The 24481-nt window shown below is 34.5% G+C and overlaps 1 protein-coding gene across 1 annotated transcript in view; it reads left to right on the top strand.

The window, feature by feature from the left end:
* The first annotated feature begins 1851 nt into the window (after nucleotides 1-1851).
* LOC126879643 (uncharacterized) overlaps nucleotides 1852-24481 on the top strand; it is a 40277-nt gene continuing 17647 nt past the window's right edge. The window contains exon 1 of the mRNA XM_050642834.1: nucleotides 1852-2300. Within this exon, the coding sequence (XP_050498791.1) occupies nucleotides 1858-2300 (443 nt within the window). The 5' untranslated portion in view covers nucleotides 1852-1857. The remainder of the gene's footprint in view (nucleotides 2301-24481) is intronic.

Below are 24481 nucleotides of genomic sequence, written 5' to 3'. Positions count from 1 at the left end.
GGAGTGTATAATTGTTCCAAGATATGCATTTTGGTGTACTTGTTCGATATTGGTTCCGTTTATGAGAAGATTCTCGTTATTTCTTTATTCTCATACATTTTTTCTTCTTGACGTTCATTGTTAGACGGTATTCGTGTCCATACACTGCTATTCTGGTCATCAGTCTCTGAAGATCTTCAATATAATCGGCTATCACTATGTCATCCGCATATCTAATGTTGTTATTCCAGCTGTTTCACCCTCAACACTACGATTTTTTAAGATCTCTTCTGAGTAGACATTAAAAAGAATTGGCGACAATACGCATCCCTGTCTCACCCCACGTCTAATTTCAATTTCCTCTGACAGCTGTTCGTTAAGAGGAAACAGTAGCGATCAACAGGTAGCAAAAACGCGTTCCAAGATTGCGACTGTAATTTTGAATATTTTTTCGAGATATTTGGCACACGTATTCGTAATATAATAAAGAATGGCGGTACAGAGCCCAATTTGAAAAATATATTAATATGTGGAAATTACTCTGTAATTAAATACAATATTCAAAAAACGAGCCTGTACCGCCATTAAGAAGAACAAAAAAATGCACTTTCTTCAAATAAACTTTTTTATCCGATGCCTAGATTTTGTGTCATTTTGGAACTACTAAAATTTTTTATTTCATTGGCTCTGTACCGCCATTCTTTATTATATTACGAACACGTGTGCCAAATATCTCGAAAAAATATTCAAAATTACAGCCGCAATCTTGGAACGCGTTTTTGCTACCTATTGATCGCTACTGTATCATCTTAACACGTACTTTTGCTCGCTGCCTAGTATAAATTCGATATGATCTTGAGGTCATTGTAGTATATCTTTTTGGTTTTAGGACATTCATTAATAATTGTTCATTTCGTAGTCAATAAAGTATGCATATATAGATTAAGTTTTCAATCTAATAGCACATAAAATATCATCAAAAATATTACTCTACATCCCACCAGATTGAAAACAATGGGAACCTTCTCTGGTTACACCTCCGAGGCTTCTAAAATTTGCAAGCCATAACGAATGCTGAGACTAAAGAAGATGAGGTAATTTTACAATTTATAATCAGAGAGTGCAGCAAGCACCTCTACCAGTTTCGAAACTTATTAGTCTCTCGAACTAGAATATAGTGCGGCTGTAGTTTCGTGTTGTAACGAAATTGAAAATGGTTATTCATTTTTGATATGCATATATATCTTGATTGACGTCCAGGTACCTTTGTATTAGTATATTAAGTGAAAAAATGTTTCACGTATTCCTAGGCTTTTAAAAAACCCAAACTGTGTATTATTAATGCCTACGTCCAGTTTATCATATATATTCGGTTATGGATAATTTTCAGTAGCAACTTTAGTACATGGGACATCAAGCTAATGGTGCGGTAATTGCCGCATTTTCTTGCGTTTTTCTTTTTAGGGAGACAAATAAAAATCAAGATCGACGTTAACCATTCTTTGGGTAATACGCCTGAGCTAGAAATTTGGTTCAACAGTATCACTAACACATCAAAATGCTCCTCATCTATAATTTTTAGTAGTTCGATAGGAAACATGTCAGGTTCAGGGCTTTTCCCGCTCTTCATTGTTTTTAATGCGTGTACCATTTCTTCTTTTGTACTAGTTGGACTTATTTCTTCTGAAGTAAGTTACATGTGTTTAGACACTTCTCTGTCGTCCGTTATATATTATTGACAGGTTTTAAGTCGTTTTGTTTGTCTTGCGTATGTGGTCTTGCGCTTTTTAGAAAGGTCAAGTGATATTTCCTGCAATATGTTTATGAGGTTTAAATGGTTTAAATGCCCATTTAAAAGCAGCTGATAAAGTTATTTTAATGCCAAATAACCTGCAACTACTAATCAATGATTTGTTAAATACATTATGTTTGTATTATTATAAGTGCAATTTAGTAGTCAAATATTTACCTTTGAATCTTAATACTTTGATTAATAATACATTATGTTTTAGCGAAGGAAGGGATACAACATTGTGTGTTCCAAATGATAAAAGTATCCGAGTACGTAGACCTTTTTATTGGCCTTATAACAGAAAGCGCATCAGTAATCGCAGCGTACCTCTTGTTGCCACGAATCAAAATCAACAAACTAGTCAGCAACGCCGAAGACGAGTTAAGTTTCAAGAAGAAAAAGATACAAATAACCAAACTAATGAAGGCACTGAAAATGCTGAGAATATTGCACAAAAGAAACACAAAAAGAAGAAGAGGAAGCAAATTGATTATTCTTTGAGAGTTAGTAACATCAACAAAAGTTTAAGGTACAAGCTAATGCATTTATATTAATCATTTACTTTTTTAAATATACTCATAGTCTTAATCCTAATTAGGTTAGGTTTTTACTTTATCTCCAATCTAAAAAATTATATGACTAGCCCCAGTGATGCACTAAGGACTTTTGTTCATAAGGACTTGTAGATGTTCTAGGTTGTCCGCAAAAAATATGGTGTCGTTTACTCGTAGTAGAATAACTTTTTCAGTTCCGTGCAAAGCTTCGATAAAATATTCTTTCAAAGTAGAGATTGAAACTTAAAGGGAAAAAAATTCAAATACAACCTTGCCTCACTCCACGCATGATTTTCACATATTTGGTGTGTTCACCTTCAACTCTGATTTTTGTAGGCTGATTCTAGTAAAGGTTTCAAATTATTCTCAGATCTTGGTTGTTAATTTCTACTTCTTTCATCATCTTGGCGTGCTGTACTCGATCAAACGCTTTCTCGTAATCAACCAGACATCTGTATACGTCGCAATTGACGTCTCTCCATAAATGGAATAAGATTTGTATTGAGAACAAAGCCTCTCTCGTACCATCAACATTTGTGGACCCGAACTGGTTGGGGAAAATTTGACTTTCACATATCTTGTAAATAATTCTCTTATGGATTATCTTTAGGAACAATTTTAGGAGATCACTCATCAGGCTTATCGTACGGTATTCTACGCTTTTTTTGGTTCCTGTTTTGTTGGAAGTGCAATAAACTCAGACTTTAGCCATTCTATTGGTATTTTTACAGAGTTGTATATGGATGCTTCAGAAGTCAAACGGTGTAAGTCACATTCTCCCTAAAAATGACTAATGAGATGTAACACATTATTATTACATATAATAATATTATAATTTCCTTGTTTGTATTTATGAATATCAGTGGCGGCTGGTCAGAGGAGGCAAGGGAGGCTTAGCCTCCCTATAAATTCTTTACACATGCTACACTGTTTTGTTTACTTTGCTATTTTGCTTCGCGTTAGGCTTTGGCCACACGGGCAGTTTTTTACGGCCGCCGTAAGAGCAGTAAAAATCAGCGCGAGAATGGGTCCCACGGTGAGAATAGTAGATGGCCACGCGATATTTTACAGCTCAGTCTGGCCATATACTATTATCACCGTGGAACCCATTTCGCGCTGATTTTTACTGCTCTTACGGCGGCCGTAAAAAACTGCCCGTGAGGCCAAAGACTTAGAGATATCGGAAAAAGTTTTTTGAACAAGTTGTTCCAAATAATGTTCTAACCCCACATACCAAATTTCATCACAAAATTCGCACTTTTAGTTTTTTCATTATTTGTAGTCAGGATCCTAAAACTGGAGAGGAGGCTGCTGGCCTGAAAATCTCACTTGCTAATGCTCCGCGCAGCCCAGCAGCATTTACGGAGACCCAGTCTCCTTAGAGCTGCATTATAGTTTAACGCACGCGCTGCCCGGAGATTGGGCAAGGGCGGCTAATCGGCCAGCAGCCTCCTCTGCAATTTTAGGATCCTGACTACAAATAATGAAAAAACTAAAAGTGCGAATTTTGTGATGAAATTTGGTATGTGGGGTTAGAACATTATTTGGAAAAACTTGTTCAAATAACTTTGAACCTTCAACCTGTATGGACTGCAAAAGTTCAAATCTGTATTTATTTTGATATGCATATCTAATTATAGAGATAGAATTGTTAACAAATAAACGACACAAACTTTGGTAATACACTTTTACAATTTGACTAACTATTTTTAAAATGATATGATATTATGAAATTATGAATTATGATATTATAAAATGTAAATAAAAAATGGTTAAAAAAATGGGGCCTTAAATTAGATTTTTTGGCGGATTTTTTTTGCTAGTGCAAATTTGTCTAGATATTTTACAGTTAGGTATAGCCTCCCCTATGGTAAAAATCACGAGCCGCCACTGATGAATATAATACTTATATTATGATAACTAAGGACGGTTTATTTATTTTTAATGACTCCTTATTTTTCTGCAACTACTTTCACAAACATCTCATCTTATTTTAAAAATTTATTGACTACACCGATTAGCTTCTGAGGCATCGATATATGAGTATTAGGGTGGAACGAAAAATTCGAAGTCATTATTTTTTATGGGGCTAGTGCGAAAAAGTTGTGTTTTGATGTATAATAAAACTATAAGAAATCTTTTTTGTATTGGACCCTATCTTCAGTTTCCACACTAAATTTAAACTTTTGGGAATAACAAGATAAAAATTTATTTTTTATCAGTTTTTTTAATCTAAATAATTGTTTTGTGATACAATATACATTTCAAGATTGGTAGTCTGATTTTGTGTTAAAAAACGGCATAATATTTCTAGACTGCAACCTTGAACGAATAAAGCCATCCCTTGATTCTGGTTCACAAACAGCAGCTGATGCTTCATTTACTAACTTAACAGTTCTTTCCACGGATTTCGTATGACAAGGGCAGTTTAAGACCTCCATGTTGTTGTAATTCCCAGAATCAATCATATCCCTTACATCTTCATTCTAAATAAGTTTTAGCAAATGAGGAGCCGTAACTTTGAATCCAAAAATAGAAATTAAGTCATTATAATCTGCAGCACTAAAATTTAATGTTGGTATTTTGAATCTCCGGATCTTTTTTTCTTTCTGACTTTCTCTAGCTTTCGGCACTCTGCGTAATCCTAGCTCCCGTATATATTTTCGTTCATCTTTCATCATACCGAGTAATACATTTTCGGGATAAGCAAAATAAGCATTCCCTTGCATAACGGCATCGACAATTTTTCTTTGGTCAACAGGTAGAAATCGTGAATAATGGATCATTCGCCATAAATGTTTTGAACCATCAGAACAGCTAGGATACAGTTTTATATAAAACCAAACTGGTGCATACACTTTTTGGATGAAACTTACTAACATAATTAATTGGGGGCTGGGGCTGGGACATTCAGTTCCAACATACAATCGAAGCAACCGATTATCAACTGTCAGCGGGAACATCCATAAACTATGTCGTAAAAATTTTGGAGTTTTTAATATCCTGCCCCCAAGCGTCATTTATAGTTGCGCCCCTCCCCTCATGCCGACGTCGCAATTGCAACTCGTGACACCCCCCTTTTAGTGATTTTTCTAAATTCCATGTTATTTCTGGATTTTTTAAAGTTAACTCTCAAATCTCTTATCCAACCAAATCATGTTGTTCATTAATATCCGCGTACTTTTTTCTCTCAATTCACTGCAAAACTAATAATTGGCTTTATTTGGACAAAAGACGATACTTTTATCGGAGTTCTCATGCTTTCTTAAATTTAGATACATCAAACGACGTCGGACGTGCACTCATGGCCCCCACTCCCCTGTCGTATACCATCGTAATTGCAAAGTCCCCCCTCCCCCTTTTCAACGACGTAGTTTATAGATGTTCCCCAGCCACCTTGCGTGTGATATTTTCCCAGGTTTTTTAAGGCTCAAATCATTAGGACATTTCCCGCAGCAACTGCTTGACTGATTTGGTACTAGTACTTCTGATCGGTACTAAGGTCTGTTGTTTCTAATAATATTGCTAGGTTGTTTTCTATTGCGACAAAATCGACATCAACCTTCTCTTCACAGCGTTCCAGAAGTTTCCCTATTGGCCCTGAAAAACCAAGTGGTCCATTGGTGCGTCCATCTAACTGTTGAATTAAATGACGTAGAGATAGCTCATTGCAATGAAATAAGCATACTAGCCACTGAAGTGAAGTGCCGCAGTATTTGTGACGTAGATGGTTGGACTGGTTACTGTTGACAAAGGAGCAATTAATTCTTCTTTACGATCATGTGCATCAGAAGAATTTGAGTCAGACAAGCTGCTACTTATGGAAGGATTAGAATAATCAACGGTACATGCTTTAAGAACAATTTCGTCAGTATTATATTTTTGAGAACTTGCCTTTGCCTTCATGGTTCTTTCTGGTCCACTGGTCCAATTGCCATTTTTCGACAGGATCGTTGATCTTGAAGAAAAATTCGCTCATTTTATGGTACTTTCTTGATTTTATCACAAGTATACACACAGTTCCAGTCATGTTGCACTTGCAAGCCGCGATATTCAATAAGTTTTTACACACCTTTCGAAACTGGCAAATCTTTTCTATTTATGTATCATATGCTTGCTGAGTTTTTGTGTACCTATCGCTTAAGATTTTGATACTCTGTATAAATATTTTTTGAAGTTATACTTCTTTAGGCGCGATAGGGAGTGAATTTTTATTTTTCTGCGCGCATGCGCACAGAGACAGTAGGTATGTTGTTCGTTGCTAAATCTTTTAAGTTATATGTATCAGTCCAAAAAAGGTGTAGAAAAAATATATTAGTGTTTTTAGTAAATATATTTAATATAATCTTTGTGTCTTTGGATTTGTCTTCCTCGGGAGTAAGGTAATACGTAATATTAAAACATTTTTACAACTGAATACATTTTTACAACTTAAACAACTGAATGAATAAAAATGGTATACATTTTTATTTTTAAAACATTTTTATTTAAAACTTCACTTCGTCTAGTTGTTACCGTGGTTTGTCATAATGTCCGAGAAACAGTCAAAACAATGCCTTCGTAGCCTCATTGGTACAGCATTCGTCCTTTTTTTCTTTTTTTAATTTTTGGATTTTTGGAAAGTGGTAAGTAACTATTAAAATCAGTTTAATATTTAATGAAATAAACTGTGCATTTTATTTCGCTGAAATCATAATATAATAGAAGTATAACTTCTTACGTGCGTACAAAGTACACACACATTCTTTTTTTTTTCTACAACCGTGTTAAAAATGCAATTTTTAGCACTCCATATGAGCGTTAAAAATGCTACTTTAAAGCACTAGTGCATTAAAAATTTTAAGGCACTGCAGTTAAAAGTGAATTGTCAAATTGTGAAACGTCAAAATATTTACATTTCATTTATTAACATTAATATTAATAGTACAACTTGCGCAATTTGAAAAAGGTGGTTTAAAACTATTTATAAGGTTTTTTAAAATTTAATTTAAACTGTATTATTGCATTTTTAACACGTTTGTAGAAAAAAACTATTAAAATTTGTTAACATATACAACAATAAAAGTAAGATGTTATTCTATAGTTGTTAAGATTTACGTATTGACAGTATAGGCAGTTTTGATGTAATGTCAAGAAAAATATAAAAATGGAATGTCAGTCAAGTTCAAGTAAAAGTTTTTGTAGATATTGTCCTGTAATTGAGAATGAATACATTATAATTGTTGATATATAAGACGTTTGTAGAAAAAATATTGTATGATATACGTGTTAAAAAGTACATTTTTAAGGCACTTATGTGAATTGCAGAATTCGCTTCGCTCATTCTGAAAACTTTCACATGCGTGCCTTAAACGTGTACTTTTAACACTTTTATCATAAATGACTATTAATCATATCTTGAATGCACTTATGCGATAATGTTGGAATAGAAGCTTTTATTCATATTTGTTCTACTTTCGTTGCAACGGCGTTTAAGACGTCGCGTCGACGATAGATGGATCTTTATTATTATTTGTCAACTTAAGTTCATTACGAATGTCACACTTAGTTGGTAAAACACGATCATTGAAATTTGATCAGAGCCATATTGATTTTTTCGATAAAAATAGTTTTTTTGTTTTTTCATTTTTCAAATCCAATATGGAACCTCAAGATATTTTTGAAGTGAAAACTTCTTTAGGGACGTTGTGCGATTTTTGAATAGGAGAAAAAGCATTGGATTCGCGACCGTCATCGCGTCCGTCATCGCGTCCGTCATCGCGACCGTAATAATTGCGACTGTCATCACTTATGCTATATATTATGTGTATGTATATATAAATTGTGTAGAGGTATTTAACTTTAAAATAAATGTAAAACCTGTTTTAGGATGGGGAAAAAGGTTTGAGGTCATCGAGGGGCATGACCATTGGTATGTTCAAATTTCTTCCTATATTAGCTAGGGTGTCAGCTTCTTCGTTACCCGGGATATTTGAATGTCCTGGTATCCATGCTAATCTGATGTCAAAGACATTTTCAGTTGCATGAACTGTAAGTCTTTTTGTTTCAATAGGCCAAAACTCTGATATATTTTTGACTGAACAACTGCTGATTTTTTCAATTGCAGTGCTGGAATCCGAAAAAATGATTATTCTGAATAAGTTTTTTTAAGTGCTAATTTAGTTGCCTCATAGATTCCTATATTCTCCGCCTTACATATGGAGAGGTGATTTGGTAACTTTGAGCTGTATTTGATGTTGATATCTGGTATAGTGATTCCAAACCCTGTTGTAAGATCTTTCTTCGTTGCATCAGTGAATATAAAGGTATGGGTTGCTTTATATTTTTCTGTGTTTATTAAAAATTGTTGTTTGATCATGGGATCATTTTTTTTAGATTCAATAGGACTGTCTTCACTATACTACACAGTGTATTATAAGGGACTTCATAACAAGGGAAGTTGTTTGACTTATAAATGTCCTTGAGATATGGCATGAATTCAGCCAAACCTGCTATCAAATAGGGCGTATTGTCATCTCTCCAAAAGGCTGGTCTATTTATTAATATTCTTCTGATATTTGAGATTAATTTGGTTAGAGGGTGGTTTCTAATACATATAATTTTCTTCAAGAACCCTATGGTTAATAGTTTCCTTCTTTGTTCTGGTTCTAGTAAGTTTGCCTCTGCTAATAGTGCTGCATGTGGAGTTGACTTCATACAACCAAGAGCTATTCTACCCGTGTTGAGCTGCCCCCCCCCCACTTGCAAAAATTAAAAAACAAATAGCCCTGATTTATGAGCTATTTATGAGCTTTCATATTCCGCAAACTAAAAATTTTGAGCTCGTTCCACTGAGCAGGAATTTAATACTTTAGTGGGGGGGGGGGGCTGACTACTTAAAAATAGGAATATTGAATCGGTTTTTGCGGCAGAATTACGAGCTATTTATGAGCTCTTGAAATTATATAGTTTCGATTTTTGAGCTCATCCCCTTCACCCCCAAACAACCCTTTAATTCATTTAACTTAAGAGAAAAATGCTGAGAAAACTTAAAATATATATACTCTAAGAATAAACTATTAAGTCCACCTTAACCTAAGTGCTTAACCTCTGAGTGGCGCTTTCCTGCCATGGACGTGAATAATAATTTCAGTGAATTCTTAGATAAGCTTATCTGTAACTTCAATAAAGCATTTCCTTTAATTGCAATTAAGCCAAAACATCACAAACCCTGGACTACTAAAGGTATCCGAATATCTTCCAAGAATATGCGTTCTCTTCTCTATATCAAGAAATTTACTACCAACGTCTCTATCACTGAATATATCACCAAGTATAGGGCAACCTATGTTAAATTTATAAAATCAGCTAAAAAAGTCTACTACCAGAACCGTCTGGGAAGCTCCAAAAGTGTTGCAAAAGAAACTTGGTCCATAATAAACGATCTTCGAAATAAAACCCACACTGCTCAAACATTTTCCCTTCCAGACCCTGAAAATCTAAATGAATACTTTGTTAATGTGAGTAAAAATGTTACATCAACTATTTTGCCACAACAAGATCCCATTTCATATCTCCCTAATTCAAGAAAGGTCTCGAATTCATTCTTTATAAAACCAGTTGTTAAATCTGAACTAATCCAAACAATTAATAGTATCAAAAGCAAATCTTTTTGATATCAAATAGTATCAAAAGCAAAAGATCCTCATCTCACTAATTAATGATTCTTTTGAGAAAGGTAAATTTCCAGAGTGCCTGAAGACAGCCATCATTATTCCTCTTCATAAGGGTGGTGAAATATCTAATACCTGCAATTATAGACCTATTGCACTACTACCGGTACTCTCCAAAATTATTGAGAGACTCATAAAAGCCCGACTTATGTCCTTTCTAGTGGAAAACAACATTTTATCACAAAATCAGTTCGGCTTTTTAAATAATAAATGCACCACTGATGCCATGTTTTCTGTACTACATGAGGTTTATCAAGCACTGAGCAATAATCTTTACACTGCCACCGTTTTTTGTGACTATGCCAAAGCTTTTGATTGTGTAAATCACAACATTTTGATAAAAAAACTAAATTTCTACGGAATTCGAGGCATTTCTTTAGATTGGTTCCAATCTTACTTGGAAGATAGGAAACAACTGGTTAGAGCAAATGATAAAGACTCTAGTCTCAAAAACATTGTATGTGGGGTACCTCAAGGTTCAGTATTGGGTTCTCTACTTTTCCTTATCTTTATTAATGACATCACGAATTTAAAAATCGATGGAAACATCTTTCTTTTTGCTGATGATACCAGTATCACTTGGAGCAACTCAAATATTGCAACTCTTCATGCTACTATAACTTCTGATCTACTTACAATAAAAACCTGGTCTGACTCAAATTTACTCTCGTTTAACGTAGATAAAACAGTAGCATTGTCTTATAAAGGAGCTCTTCAACCCTTACCTCTTAATAACAGCCAGATCAGTACCGTTGATTCTGTAAAATTTCTTGGCATTTTTTTAGACAGCAACCTTAAATGGTCCCTCCATATCGATTTGTTACGGAAGAAACTCTCTTCAGCCTGCTATGCTATAAGATCTGTTTCGAATGAACTCAATTTAGCATCTTCCAAAATAACATATTTTTCTTTGTTCGAGTCACATCTTCGTTATGGTCTTCCTTTTTGGGGTTCTAGTACAGCTGCCCAATTCGATGTTATTTTAAAATTACAAAAAAGAGCTATAAGATATCTGTTTGGCCTCAGAAGAACAACACACTGCAGAAGTTACTTCAAAGATCACGGAATTTTAACCCTTCCATCTTTGTATATTTTAGAAACTGTTTGCTTAATTCGTAAACATCTACATGTCTTTCCACCAAGACCTAATCATCACTACTTCACGAGAAATTCTACGTTTGACGTCTATTTGCCGACCCCGTCCTCAGAGTTAGTAAAGAAATCGATATTATATTCCGCAAAAAAAATGTACAACCATCTCCCCCTACAACTAAAATCTGCACCATCTTTTCCCAAATTCCGTAAACTGACAAAAGCCTACCTGTCTGAAAGACCATATTATTCAGTAGAAGATTATTTTAGTCAATAACTAAGAAATTACAGTACCCTTTGCACAAGTAGTATTTTTATTATTTTTTTATCTATATTTGGGTGTCATATGCAGCAGCTTAACTTTTTAACTTTTAAACCTTTTTTATTAATTATTAGGTAGACTATGGATTTGCAATTTATTTAAATTTTTGCAATTGATTATTTCTGTTTTAACTTCGATTTATTTATTTATTTTATTTAACTTATTGACGATTTATGTAATTTTAGTAAATTGGATTGTTACTGTTTTGTTTTTTTTTTACTATTTATAAGCTTTGTCGATAAAATTGTAAAATTTTTCATGGCAATAAAGCATATTTCTATTCTATTCTATTGTCACGTGCATTTCGATTATTGAGCTACAACCCCTTCGCAAGAAAACCACCCTATCTTCCCGGCTTAAGAGAAAGTTGTACTTAAATGCATTAAATTAATTATTTGGCGACTACATATCATTTAATAATTTATAAGCTTCCAAATTACGCGCATTTAGATAAGTAAATTGCAATTTATTTTGTATAGTGCAGTCACTGAAGGTAAAAATCAACGATTACCTTCAATTTCGGTGAACCTTCATCGATTTTCACGAAAATTGGTCAGTGGTTAGAGGACACCTCAAGAAACAAAGGTGACATGGTACCACCTTGCGCCTTTACCCTGAGGGTGGATACCGCCCCTTCTCGGGGGTGAAAATTATTTTATAAAAAATAACTGCACAAATCTATAAAAGAACAAATTATAAGCAAAAGTTATTAAAATAAGTCAATACTTTTTAAGTTAGTAAAGATCAAAAATTTTAATTATTCGTGAAAAAAATGCATGTTTTGAAGCGGTTTTTCGTAAATCACTGAAAAACTGTAAGTTTTTACAAAAAAGTTAATAGTAGTTTAATTCGTATAGCTTATATTCTAAGAATAAACTCTTAAATCACGCACCTTTCGATTATTGAGCTACAACCCCTTCGCAAGAAAACCATCCCATATTCCCGGCTTAAGAGAGAGTTGTACTTAAAATAATTTAAATTAATTATTTGGCGACTAGATATCGTTTAATAATTTATGAGCTCGCAAAATATACGCATCTCAATTATTGAATTGCCAGTTTCTTTCTGTAGTGCATTCACTGAAGGTAAAAATCAACTATGACCTTCAATTTCGGTAAATCTCCATTCATTTTCACGAAAATTGGTGAGCGGATTTTGATGCTATCAACTTTTTCTGGAGCTCATTTTTGATAGGTATTTTTAAGTACTTTGACAAGTATTTAGTACCTAAGTGTTATAAAATGCATCTCTTTCCCATTATTTAAGCTTGAATCCTTAGATTTGAACAGTCGCAGAAAAAAATATACATTTAATTACCAATAACTTACTTTAAATTAACATTAAAGTGTTTTTCAAGTAAGCTGTTTATTATATTTTTATTAGCTTCAATTTTAGTGATGAAAACTTTTTTGTAAAAACTTACAGTTTTTGAGTTATTTATGAAAAATCGCTTTCTCCATTCATTTTCACGAAAATTGGTGAGCGGATTTTGATGCTATCAACTTTTTCTGGAGCTCATTTTTGATAGGTATTTTTAAGTACTTTGACAAGTATTTAGTACCTAAGTGTTATAAAATGCATCTCTTTCCCATTATTTAAGCTTGAATCCTTAGATTTGAACAGTCGCAGAAAAAAATATACATTTAATTACCAATAACTTACTTTAAATTAACATTAAAGTGTTTTTCAAGTAAGCTGTTTATTATATTTTTATTAGCTTCAATTTTAGTGATGAAAACTTTTTTGTAAAAACTTACAGTTTTTGAGTTATTTATGAAAAATCGCTTTAAAGCATGCAAAGTATTGATTTATTAATAACATTATATAACAAATTTTGCTTACAATTTGTCCCTCTCTCGATTTGTGGGGTTATTTTTAATAAAGTAATTTTCACCCCCGAGAAGGGGTGACATATAACCCAGGCTAAAACCGCAAGTTGTTATTGTCAATTCGTGAAAATGAATGGAGATTTACCGAAATCGAAGGTCATAGTTGATTTTTACCTTCAGTGACTGCACTATAGAAAGAAAATGGCAATTCAATAATTGAAATGCGTATATTTTGCGAGCTCATAATATGTAGTCGCCAAATAATTAATTTAAATTATTTTAAGTACAACTCTCTCTTAAGCCGGGAATATGGGGTGGTTTTCTTGCGAAGGGGTTGTAGCTCTATAATCGAAAGGCGCGTGATTTAAGAGTTTATTCTTAGAATATAAACTATACGAATTAAACTACTATTAACTTTTTTTGTAAAAACTTACAGTTTTTCAGTGATTTACGAAAAACCGTTTCAAAACATGCATTTTTTTTTTCACGAATAATTAAAATCTTTGATCTTTAATAACTTAAAAAGTATTGACTTATTTTAATAACTTTATATAATAAATTTTGCTTTTAATTTGTTCTTTTATTGATTTGTGCAGTTATTTTTTATAAAATAATTTTCACCCCCGAGAAGGGGCGGTATCCACCCTCAGGGTAAAAGCGCAAATTGGTACCATGTCACCTTTGTTTCTTGACGTATCCTCTAACCACTGACCAATTTTCGTGAAAATCGATGAAGGTTCACCGAAATTGAAGGTAATCGTTGATTTTTACCTTCAGTGACTGCACTATACAAAATAAATTGCAATTTGCTGATCTAAATGCGCGTAATTTGGAAGCTTATAAATTATTAAATGATATGTAGTCGCCAAATAATTAATTTAATGCATTTAAGTACAACTTTCTCTTAAGCCGGGAAGATAGGGTGGGTTTCTTGCGAAGGGGTTGTAGCTCAATAATCGAAATGCACGTGATTTAATAGTTTATTCTTAGAGTATATAAGCTATAGGAATTATATCCGCAATACGATATATTTTAAGTTTGCTCAGCATTTTTCTCATAAGTTAAATCAATTAAAGGGTTGTTTGGGGGTGAAGGGGATGAGCTCAAAAATCGAAACTATATCATTTCAAGAGCTTATAAATAGCTCGTAATTCTGCCGCAAAAACCGATTCAATATTCCTATTTTTAAGTAGTGGGGGGGGGGGGGCTGACTCAGCCCCCCCCACTAAAGTATTAAATTCCTGCTCAGTGGAACGAGCTCAAAATTTTTAGTTTGCAGAATATGAAAGCTCATAAATAGCTCATAAATCAGGGCTATTTGATTTTTGCTAGTGGGGGGGGGCGGGGCAGCTCAACACGGGTAGCTATTCTAACACCTTCAAAAAAGATTCAATCCAGTTTATTTAGGATTGATTTATTGGCTGGTTTTATAAAGAGTCCACCGAAGTCTAAATGGGATCTCACAAGTCCCTGAAATGCCATCAAAAGGGTGCACGGGTCAGCTCCCCACCATACTCTGCTTATGGCTCTTAGTACATTGAGAGATTTTTTTGCTTTTATGATATTATTTGTTATGTGTGTATACCATTTGAGGTGTTGCTGGAATGTTATCCCAAGGTATTTCACTCGTGGTTTATAATTAATTTGATGTCCATTAATTTGGATAACAGGTGGGGTGTTTCTCCTGTATCCCTTTGTGAACCATATTGCCTCACCCTTTTCCAGTGAAAGGGGTAATCCATGACCTATTAGGAATTCTTGTATATTATTAAGTGCCATGTTGATGTTTTGTCCCATATATTCTACATTTACGCCTTTTATGAATACAACTAGGTTATCTGCATATCCCATTATTTTACATCTCCCCATGGGAGTATTAAACAAATCAGCTATATATATATATATATATATATATATATATATACATATATATATATATATATATATATACATCCTACTATCAATTTGGCATCGATACATTATGCATTTACCATCGATTTGGCATCTTCTTGCAAAGTGGCATCTGTATATCGATGCCACTTTACACTACCTTAATAACTTTATTCCTGTACTTGCTACCAGAAGTCTAATCAGCTCGGTAGTTAGAGATTTGATTCCTTGATGTTACTTTAATATATCAGCTTTCCTTGTTTACCTCTTACTAAGTTATATAAGTTTATTCCATAAAATGTTTGAGTCCAAAATGATCGTACAGTGAAAATATTATATACATTTAGTTCAGTGTTTTACCGTTTTGTCGCTGCCGTTATATACATGAAAACGTATATCCCACTTTCATTATCAATCATTTTGGCATCAGAAATTTGGCATCACTGTTGAATACAATATTATTCACAACGAAAAATAGACAATTTGAGAATGTATATATTATTTTCATAAAGAAATCAGTCTGGCATCATGTTTTATTGTTTTCACCCAATTTTGAAAAAATGTGAAAACTTTGTATTATCCACGTCCGTCTGTCCGTCTGTCTGTAACCACAACTCCTCCGTCAATATACCAGCTAGAATGACAAATGAGGTATCAAATGAAAGCTGATAATCCAAGGATGGTACTAAAGGTGAGATATTTGACCTTGGCGGTCTGTCCGTCGGTCTTTACGACCGCGAATATAACTCCTCCATCATTATACCAGGTAGAATGACAAATGAGGTGTCAAATGAAAGCATATAATCCAAGGATGGTACTAACGGTGAGATATTTGACCTAGGCTGTCTTTCCGTCGGTCCCTCCGACCGCAAATATAACTCCTCCGTCATTATACCAGGTAGAATGACAAATGAGGTGTCAAAAGAAAGCTTATAATACAAGGATGGTACTAAAGGTGAGATATTTGACTTAGGCGGTCTGTGACTCGGTCCCTCCGACCGCGAATATAACTTATCCGTCATTATACCAGGTAGAATGACAAATGAGGTGTCAAATGAAAGCTGATAATCCTAGGATGGTACTAAAGGTGAGATATTTGACCTAGGCTGTCTTTCCGTCGGTCCCTCCGACCGCGAATATAACTCCTCCGTCATTATACCAGGTAGAATGACAAACGAGGTGTCAAAAGAAAGCTTATAATACAAGGATGGTACTAAAGGTGAGATATTTAACTTAGGCGATCTGTGCGCCGGTCCCTCCGACCGCCAATATAACTCCTCCATCATTATACCAGGTAGAATGACAAATGAGGTGTCAAATGAAAGCTTATATTCCAAGGATGGTAATAAAGGTGAGATATTTGACCTAGGCTGTCTTTCCGACGGTCCGTACGACCGGGAATATAACTCCTCCGTCATTATACCATGTAGAATGAGAAATGAGGTGTCAAATGAAGGCTGATATTCCAAGGATGGTACTAAAGGTGAGATATTTGACCTACATGGTCTGTCCGTCGGTCCGTCCGACCGCGAGTATAACTCCTCAATCATTATACCAGGTAGAATGATAAATGAGGTGTCAAATGAAAGCTTATAATCCAAGGATGGTACTAAAGGTGAGATATTTGGCATAGGCAATCTTTCTGTCGGTCCGTACGACCGCGAATATAACTTCTCCGTCATTATACCAGGTAGAATGACAAATGAGGTGTCAAATGAAAGCTTATATTCCAAGGATGGTACTAAAGGTGAGATATTTGACCCAGGCTGTCTTTCCGTCGGTCCGTGCGACCGCGCATATAACCCCTCCGTCGTTATACCAGGTAGAATGACAAATGAGGTGTCAAATGAAAGCTGATAATCCAATGATAGTACTACAGGTGAGCGATTTGACCTAGGCTGTCTTTCCGCCGGTCCGTACGACCGCGACTATAACTTCTGCGTCTTCATACCAAGTAGAATGACAAATGAGGTGTCAAATGAAAGCTGATAATCCAATGATGGTACTACAGGTGAGCGATTTGACCTAAGCTGTCTTTCCGCCGGTCCGTACGACCGCGACTATAACTTCTGCGTCTTTATACCAAGTAGAATGATAAATAAGGTGTCAAATGAAAGCTTATTATCCAAGGATGGTACTAAAAGTGAGATATTTGGCCTAGACAATCTTTCTGTCGGTCCGTACGACCGCGAATATAACTTCTCCGTCATTATACCAGGTAGAATGACAAATAAGGTGTCAAATGTAAGCTGGTAATAAAAGGATGGTACTAAATGTGAGATATTTGACCTAGGCGGTCTGTCGGTGGGTCCGTCCGACCGCGAATGTAACTCCTCTATCATTATACCAGCTATAATAATAAATGAGGTGTCAAATGAAAGCTTATAATCCAAGGATGGTACTAAAGGTGAGATACTTGAGCTGGGTACTCTTTCTGTCGGTCCGTACGACCGCCAATATAACTCCTCCGCCATTATACCGGGTAGAATGACAAATGAGGTGTCAAATAAAAGCTTGTGGGTGAAAACCTAGGACTTACGAAGTCCAATTTAAAAATAGGGCATATCAGAGATATGCCTTAGACATCATAGAAGACAATGACACAGAAAAATCAAACAAGCAATATGTCAAAAGGGCCTTAGTTATGTATCTTCGGTCCTGTTGGTCCAATCGTGATGTATAGCACCTCAAATGATAGGATTTGACAAACAGAATACAATGAGAGAAAAATCAAATACAACCTCATGTCAAAAGGGCCTTAGTCGCGTATCTTCGGTCCTATAAGACCAATCGTGACGTACGGCATCTCAAATAATAGGACTTGACAAATAAAATACAATGACACAGAAAAATCAAATACAGCAACAAGTCAAAAGGGCCCTAGTTATGTATATCTAGTCCTATTGGTCCAATTGTGACGTACAGCAGCTCAAATGGTAGGGTTTAATGAACAGAATACAATGACACAGAAAAATCAAATACAGCAATATGTCAAAAGGGCCTTATTTACGTATCTTCGCTCCTATTGGTCCAATCGTGGCGTACAGCACCTAAAATAACTGGATTTGACTAATATAATACAATGACGTATGAAAATCAATTACAGCATCATGTCAAAAGGGCCTTAGTCTTGTATCTACGGTTCTATTGGTTCAATCGTGACGTACAGCGTCTGAAATGATGGGATTTAACTGGCAGAATAAGATGGTGTAGACAAATGAAAATGACGGCATGTAATAACACTTTAAAATTGTAGAAATAAAATGGATTAACACACATGGTATGACATATTAGGTGAGAGTATTTGACAAATAGAATACGATTACATACGTCCAGTTTTTGACAAGCGACTTCTCTACATATGATAAACGCGAAAGGGCCCCAACGTTCACTGCTCGACATAGGCCTCCCGTTCACTGCATATACCCACTGCTTTCTGACGCTGTGACTTGAGAGGATAGGATTTAACGAATAGAACGACAAAGAAGACTAAACAAGGCAGCTCACGGGAAAAACACAACTGTCCGTTTTATACTCTACAGGGAAGCATCAAATATTCAACGTAAGAATATATTAGAGTATAACGGTATGATAAATCTTTTTCTTCTTTTTTTCATTTAGTGCATTCCGTACGTTTTTTAAACATAATCAGGAGAAGTTGTTGAATTTCTGAAGTCTATAAAAGAATTTCTTAACAAACCTTTTTTTAATTGTGTTATGGATTATTTTTAAGAATGTGTTTAAAAGGCAGTTCGCAGGCTTATTGTTCAATGGTCTTATCACTTTCAAGCGCCTGTCTTTTTTGTAGGACTATTAATTGTTACTTGTGATTTCAACCATTCTAGCGGGGCAATGCCTTTTCTATAACTGAAATGAATATTGTTATCCATTTAATTTTTTTCCTCAATTAATTGAATGCCTCCTACTGGTGTTTGGTCTAAGCTTACCGCTTTTCCCCATTTAAGCTAAACTGCTCGTCAAAAGTTAGGGATATAGAAAATTATGCTCATTTTCATAGCTAATTTTTTCGAGAACAGATTAACGGATTCCACTATTTTTTTTAATATTTTAGATTTTTCTTTTGTATTTACACAGTTGTGCAAAGGTTTACACAAACTTCTTTTTTGTACTTATACCGAGTGGTAGGTATAAGTACAGAAAAGAAGTTTGAGTAAACCTCTTGATAGGTATTAGTTACGTATCTTCACTCCCATTGGTCCCAACGTGTCGTACGGCGGCTCAAATCATTGGAATCAGCCAACAGAATACAATGACTAGGGAGCGGATTTATATGCGATCAATTTTGATGAAATATTCGCATATATATGCGGTAAAAAATTACGAAATATGCGCAAGATATGCACAAAAATTCAAAAAATGCGCATTTCGGGAAACCACAAATTTTCTGTCTTATTTAGTAATCTTATTTATTATTTTTCAAATAAAATCATTTTTTATATATGCAATTTATTCACAGTTTTTACAAAAACTGCTACCAATAGTTACCTATTTAAAATAAAACAACAATATCACTATAAATATATCTTCGATTATAATTCACTACAATGTGTTTTTCCAAATTCTTTACGAGGAAACATATTCTTTGATCAGACAAAATATTTTTATAACTTGAAAAACTCCTTTCAACATCGATAATTGGTGCGTATTTAAAATAACTTGTTAATTTCCGTTAGAAAATCGTAAAACTTTGGCTAAAGGTGTAAATTCTCTTAACAATAGAGGATTTAAAAAATCACCAGAATTATAGGTAGGTACCTACCCTAATAGCACAAGGACGCCCAATGGACTTCCTTCACGGACTTTAGGGACGTCCATTGGACGTCCGTTTTCGTCCGAGGAACGTCCTTTATACGTCCTATTTTGGTCCAAATGTCGCGCTACCGAACGTCCATTGGACGTCCATCTAATGTCCGAGGGGACATATATTGGATCTTAATCGGACGTAAATTGGACCTTAATCGGACGTCCTAGGGGACGTCAATTGGACCCTAATCGGACGTAAATTGGACCTTAATCGGACGTAAATTGAACCTTAATCGGACGTAAATTGGACCTTAATCGGACGTAAATTGAACCTTAATCGGACGTAAATTGGACTTTAATCGGACGTAAATTGGACCTTAATCGGACGTAAATGGGACCTTAATTGGACGTAAATTGGACCTTAATCGGAGTAAATTGGATCTTAATCGGACGTCTTAGGGGACGTGAATTGGACCTTAACAGGACGTCCAATTTTGGTCCAAATTCCACGTTGCCAAACGCCCAATGGAGGTCCACCTAACGTCCGAAGGGACGTTCGGTGGACGTCAATTGGGCCTTCATAGGACGTCCCAGTTTGGTCCAATGTATTGCTGCCGATCATCCATCTAACGTCCTGGGAGGACGTTCGGTGGACGTCTAGAGACGATATTTATACCTGTGGAGAATGTATTGTGGGAAATAAAAAATATATTTTTTAAGGAACTTATATTACATCTTATATTAATTTACAATTATTGGATATTAGATTATTTACATTAAATTATAATTACATTTCTCCAAGAAATTAACGCACCACCTTAAAAATGGGCCATTTTTGATGTCTCGAATTTCCTAAAGCCATTGTCCCATCTAAGTGATTTTTTTAATAATATTATAGCCTAGGCTATATGGGCTACCTCCATAAGCTTGTCATGCACGGGGAGCTATACTGTAATAATATTATATCACATCGCTGAGGGAACTCTACATTACATATACTTTTCGAATCAAAACTTTTATTCTCTTAATATTATTACTTAAAAAATATATACTACATTCGTCTCGCTAAACTCGAAAAATAACTTATAAACCATAAAAATCTCCAAAAATATAAATGACATAAACGAGAATTGGCACAATTATTATTATGGTTTTAAGTTGATTTTTCGGATTTAACTACAATATTATGCAAAAAATTATGTTATATCGCAGATTTAAAATGGGTTTATCTCGAAAACAGTTATATTAAGTTTAGCGAGATGATTGTAGTACACTTTTTTTAAGTAAAAATATTAAGAGAATAAAAGTAGACTGGTACGCAGTCTGATTTTTGCATAAGAGTTTAATGAAATGGTAACAAATCAATTGGAAGTTCTGTCCGACAAAATACATGGAACGTTTTCGGTAGTCTGATGTTCCAAGTTTTTAACCTGTTCCACAATTAAAACTTCCCCGGTTCCAGTATTCCCGTACATCAAAGTTTGTCCGACTAGACACCGTGAAGCTATTAACAAATTTTCAGCTTGCTGTTAATCAACTTTTTTTATTACGCGGGATCCAGGTCTATAAATGAATACAATAAATAAGTAGGTAGGTACATATTATACACTTATTTATACGAGTACAATTAATAGTAGAGCTGGTTTTTGGGATGTTACAAGCAGCATTTGCATTTCCACAGAGATACTTATGACAGAAATAATAAAATACCGAGACGGACTATTATTATAATAATTTACAATAGGACCCGACGGCCGACGCTATAGGGACAGGTAAAATTTATGACTGAACAATGCACCGAGCATCGATACAAGCAATATGTACCGGTCGAAGGTTATTTTTTATTGTGCCAAATGGACGTATATAGTACCTACCTTTAAAAATCGAATACACAAATTAAAAGATATTTAACAACCATAAAGATTTGTCAAACTCTATCACCGACTTCATGAAAACAAGTATTACTACATTCTTTGATGGTTTTTGCTGTAAATTTTAAAGGATTGACATGAAATTTGGCATACGCATAGCTAACATGCCAAAGAAAAAAAGTGATATTGTGCCAATGTGTGCTATTGCCCTGGGGTGAGTTTCACTCTTTCTCTGGGGAGAAAAACGTTCAAAATAAGTCCGGACTTCGATAAACTGATTAATATTAAGCAACCTTTATTCCATACTTACAAAGTATGTGTACTTACAAATTAGTATGTGAATTTGGGGGGTGAGTTTCACCCCGAGGAGGGGTGATATACAAAATATAGATAGATACACAAAAGATGTACAAAAATGTTTCAAAACATCGAAAAAATGTGGTAAAATGCAAATATACATATCATATTATGATAAAATTGCGATTTTGGCGATTTGCCTTTTTGGATAGAATGATGATGATGTTGATTAGGATAAAACTGCGAAGAATTTTTTTATCGAAATATAGTAAAAAATATGAAAAATATACCAAAAAGCTTGAAAAAATATGTAAGTATGTAAGGAAAAACATAAATAATTAAATAAACTTTTGACAACACAACACAAAAGTTTGAAACACTCACTATTTGGATTGGTTGTCCTGGCTTGTGATTTTCTTCTTTGCAGATGACGCTCACGGATCGATGTCAATGTCCAACGGACGTCCGAGCACGGACGTCCAATGGACGTCCAAAGGACGTTCATATTTATTCAACACGTAAGTACGTCCAACGTCGGACGTCAGAAGGACGTTCATTTATAGTCCATCCGCATTAGGACTAAAACTGGACCTATTTTGGGCACACGTACGCTCAACTTCAAAAAGATGCTCTCAATATTCATCTGTAGTAAGGATACATTGATAAAAATTATATTTTTGCTTATTAGAATTAACCACCAAACTTCTATCATCTTGGTAACGGGAATAATAAAACATTATAAAGTCCACTTTACATCAACAATAATTGAACAAGAAATTGACGACAAGTTATTCAAGGTCAAATTTGGCTTATACAAAACACAATTCTACTTCCAATTTTGCCGTGAATAAACAGAAAATAAAGAAATTTGACAAAATAAAACATATCCAATTGTTCTATTTCATCAAATTCCTTCATTTTCTTTTACAAATCATACATTTTGTACTCGTCAAATTTGGCCTTGAATAACTTAGTCAATTTCTTGTTCAATTTATTGTTGATGTAGAGTGGACATAACGAATAATTTACCGATCAGATTTTCACACTTTACATAAAAACAAAAACATGTATTAGATATTAAACTACATATACAGTTTTGAATTAAATATGATTTATAATCTTTTCCATTTAAACTATTTTATTAACATAATTAAGTTAATATTTTATTAAATAATTTTGCTGTTTAATCCCCTTATTGGTAGAATATGTCCAATATGGACGATTGGAAAAGGTCCGTATTTCGTCCGAGTACGGACGTCCAAAGGACGTTCATATTTATTCCACCCGAAGGACGTCCAACACCGGACGTCCGAAGGACGTACATATTTAGTCCACCCGAAGGACGTCCAACGCCGGACGTCCAAAGGACGTACATATTTAGTCCACCTGAAGGACGTCCAACGCCGGACGTCCAACGCCGGACGTCCAAAGGACGTACATATTTAGTACACCCGAAGTACGTCCAGCGTCGGACGTCCAAAGGACGTCCGTTTATGGTCCATGGACGTTAGGACCAAAAATTGACCTATTTTGGACGTCCAAAGGACGTCGTGTGCTATTAGGGTATTAAATATAACAAAAGTATATAAAATTCGGATTTCCGGGTAAAACATCCTTCGTCATTTTAACATCCTACAATCATTTCATAACGGCGGCGTATTATCCTATAAGTACTTTGTGTAGAGATCGTTTATTTTCTAAGAAAAAATGAAAGGCGGTTAATGAGCTGTCTCTCTTGGTTCTCGAATTAATACAGACCACAGCCTGTGCGTGGAAATATTTTGTCGAATTAAAAAATTTAAATTTTATTTTGGACTAATGAAATAAAACATTTTAGTAGTTCCAAAATGACACAAAATCTAGGCATCGGATAAAAAAGTTTATTTGAAGAAAGTGTATTTTTTTGTTCTTCTTAATGGCGGTACAGGCTCGTTTTTTTAATATTGTATTTAATTACAGAATAATTTTCAAATATTACCTAATATATTTTTCAAATTGGGCTCTGTACCGCCATTCTTTATTATATTACGGATACGTGTGCCAAATATCTTGAAAAAATATTCAAAATTACAGCCGCAATCTTGGAACGCGTTTTGGCTACCTGTTGATCGCTACTGTATCACCTTAAACAATTTTTTAAACAAATTCACAAAAATAATTTTTTAAGTTGGGTTATTCTGAGCAAAAAAGGTATCTTGAGGTTTTTCTCTAAAATTGATTTTTGTCGAGTTATATGGCCATTTTCGCATTTTTCAGGTTTTAAATCGCGTATAACTCGACAACAATCAATTTTAGAGAAAATTGACAAGAGACCTTTTTTGTTCAGAATGTCCAAAATTATCTAAAAAAAAATTGTTCAAAGTGAAAAAATTATTTTTG

The sequence above is a fragment of the Diabrotica virgifera genome, chromosome 2 (genome assembly GCF_917563875.1).
Source record: "Diabrotica virgifera virgifera chromosome 2, PGI_DIABVI_V3a".
NCBI classification, from domain to species: Eukaryota; Metazoa; Arthropoda; class Insecta; order Coleoptera; family Chrysomelidae; genus Diabrotica; species Diabrotica virgifera.
Note: the sequence above shows the minus strand (reverse complement) of the source record. Positions and strands in the feature narration are given on the sequence as shown.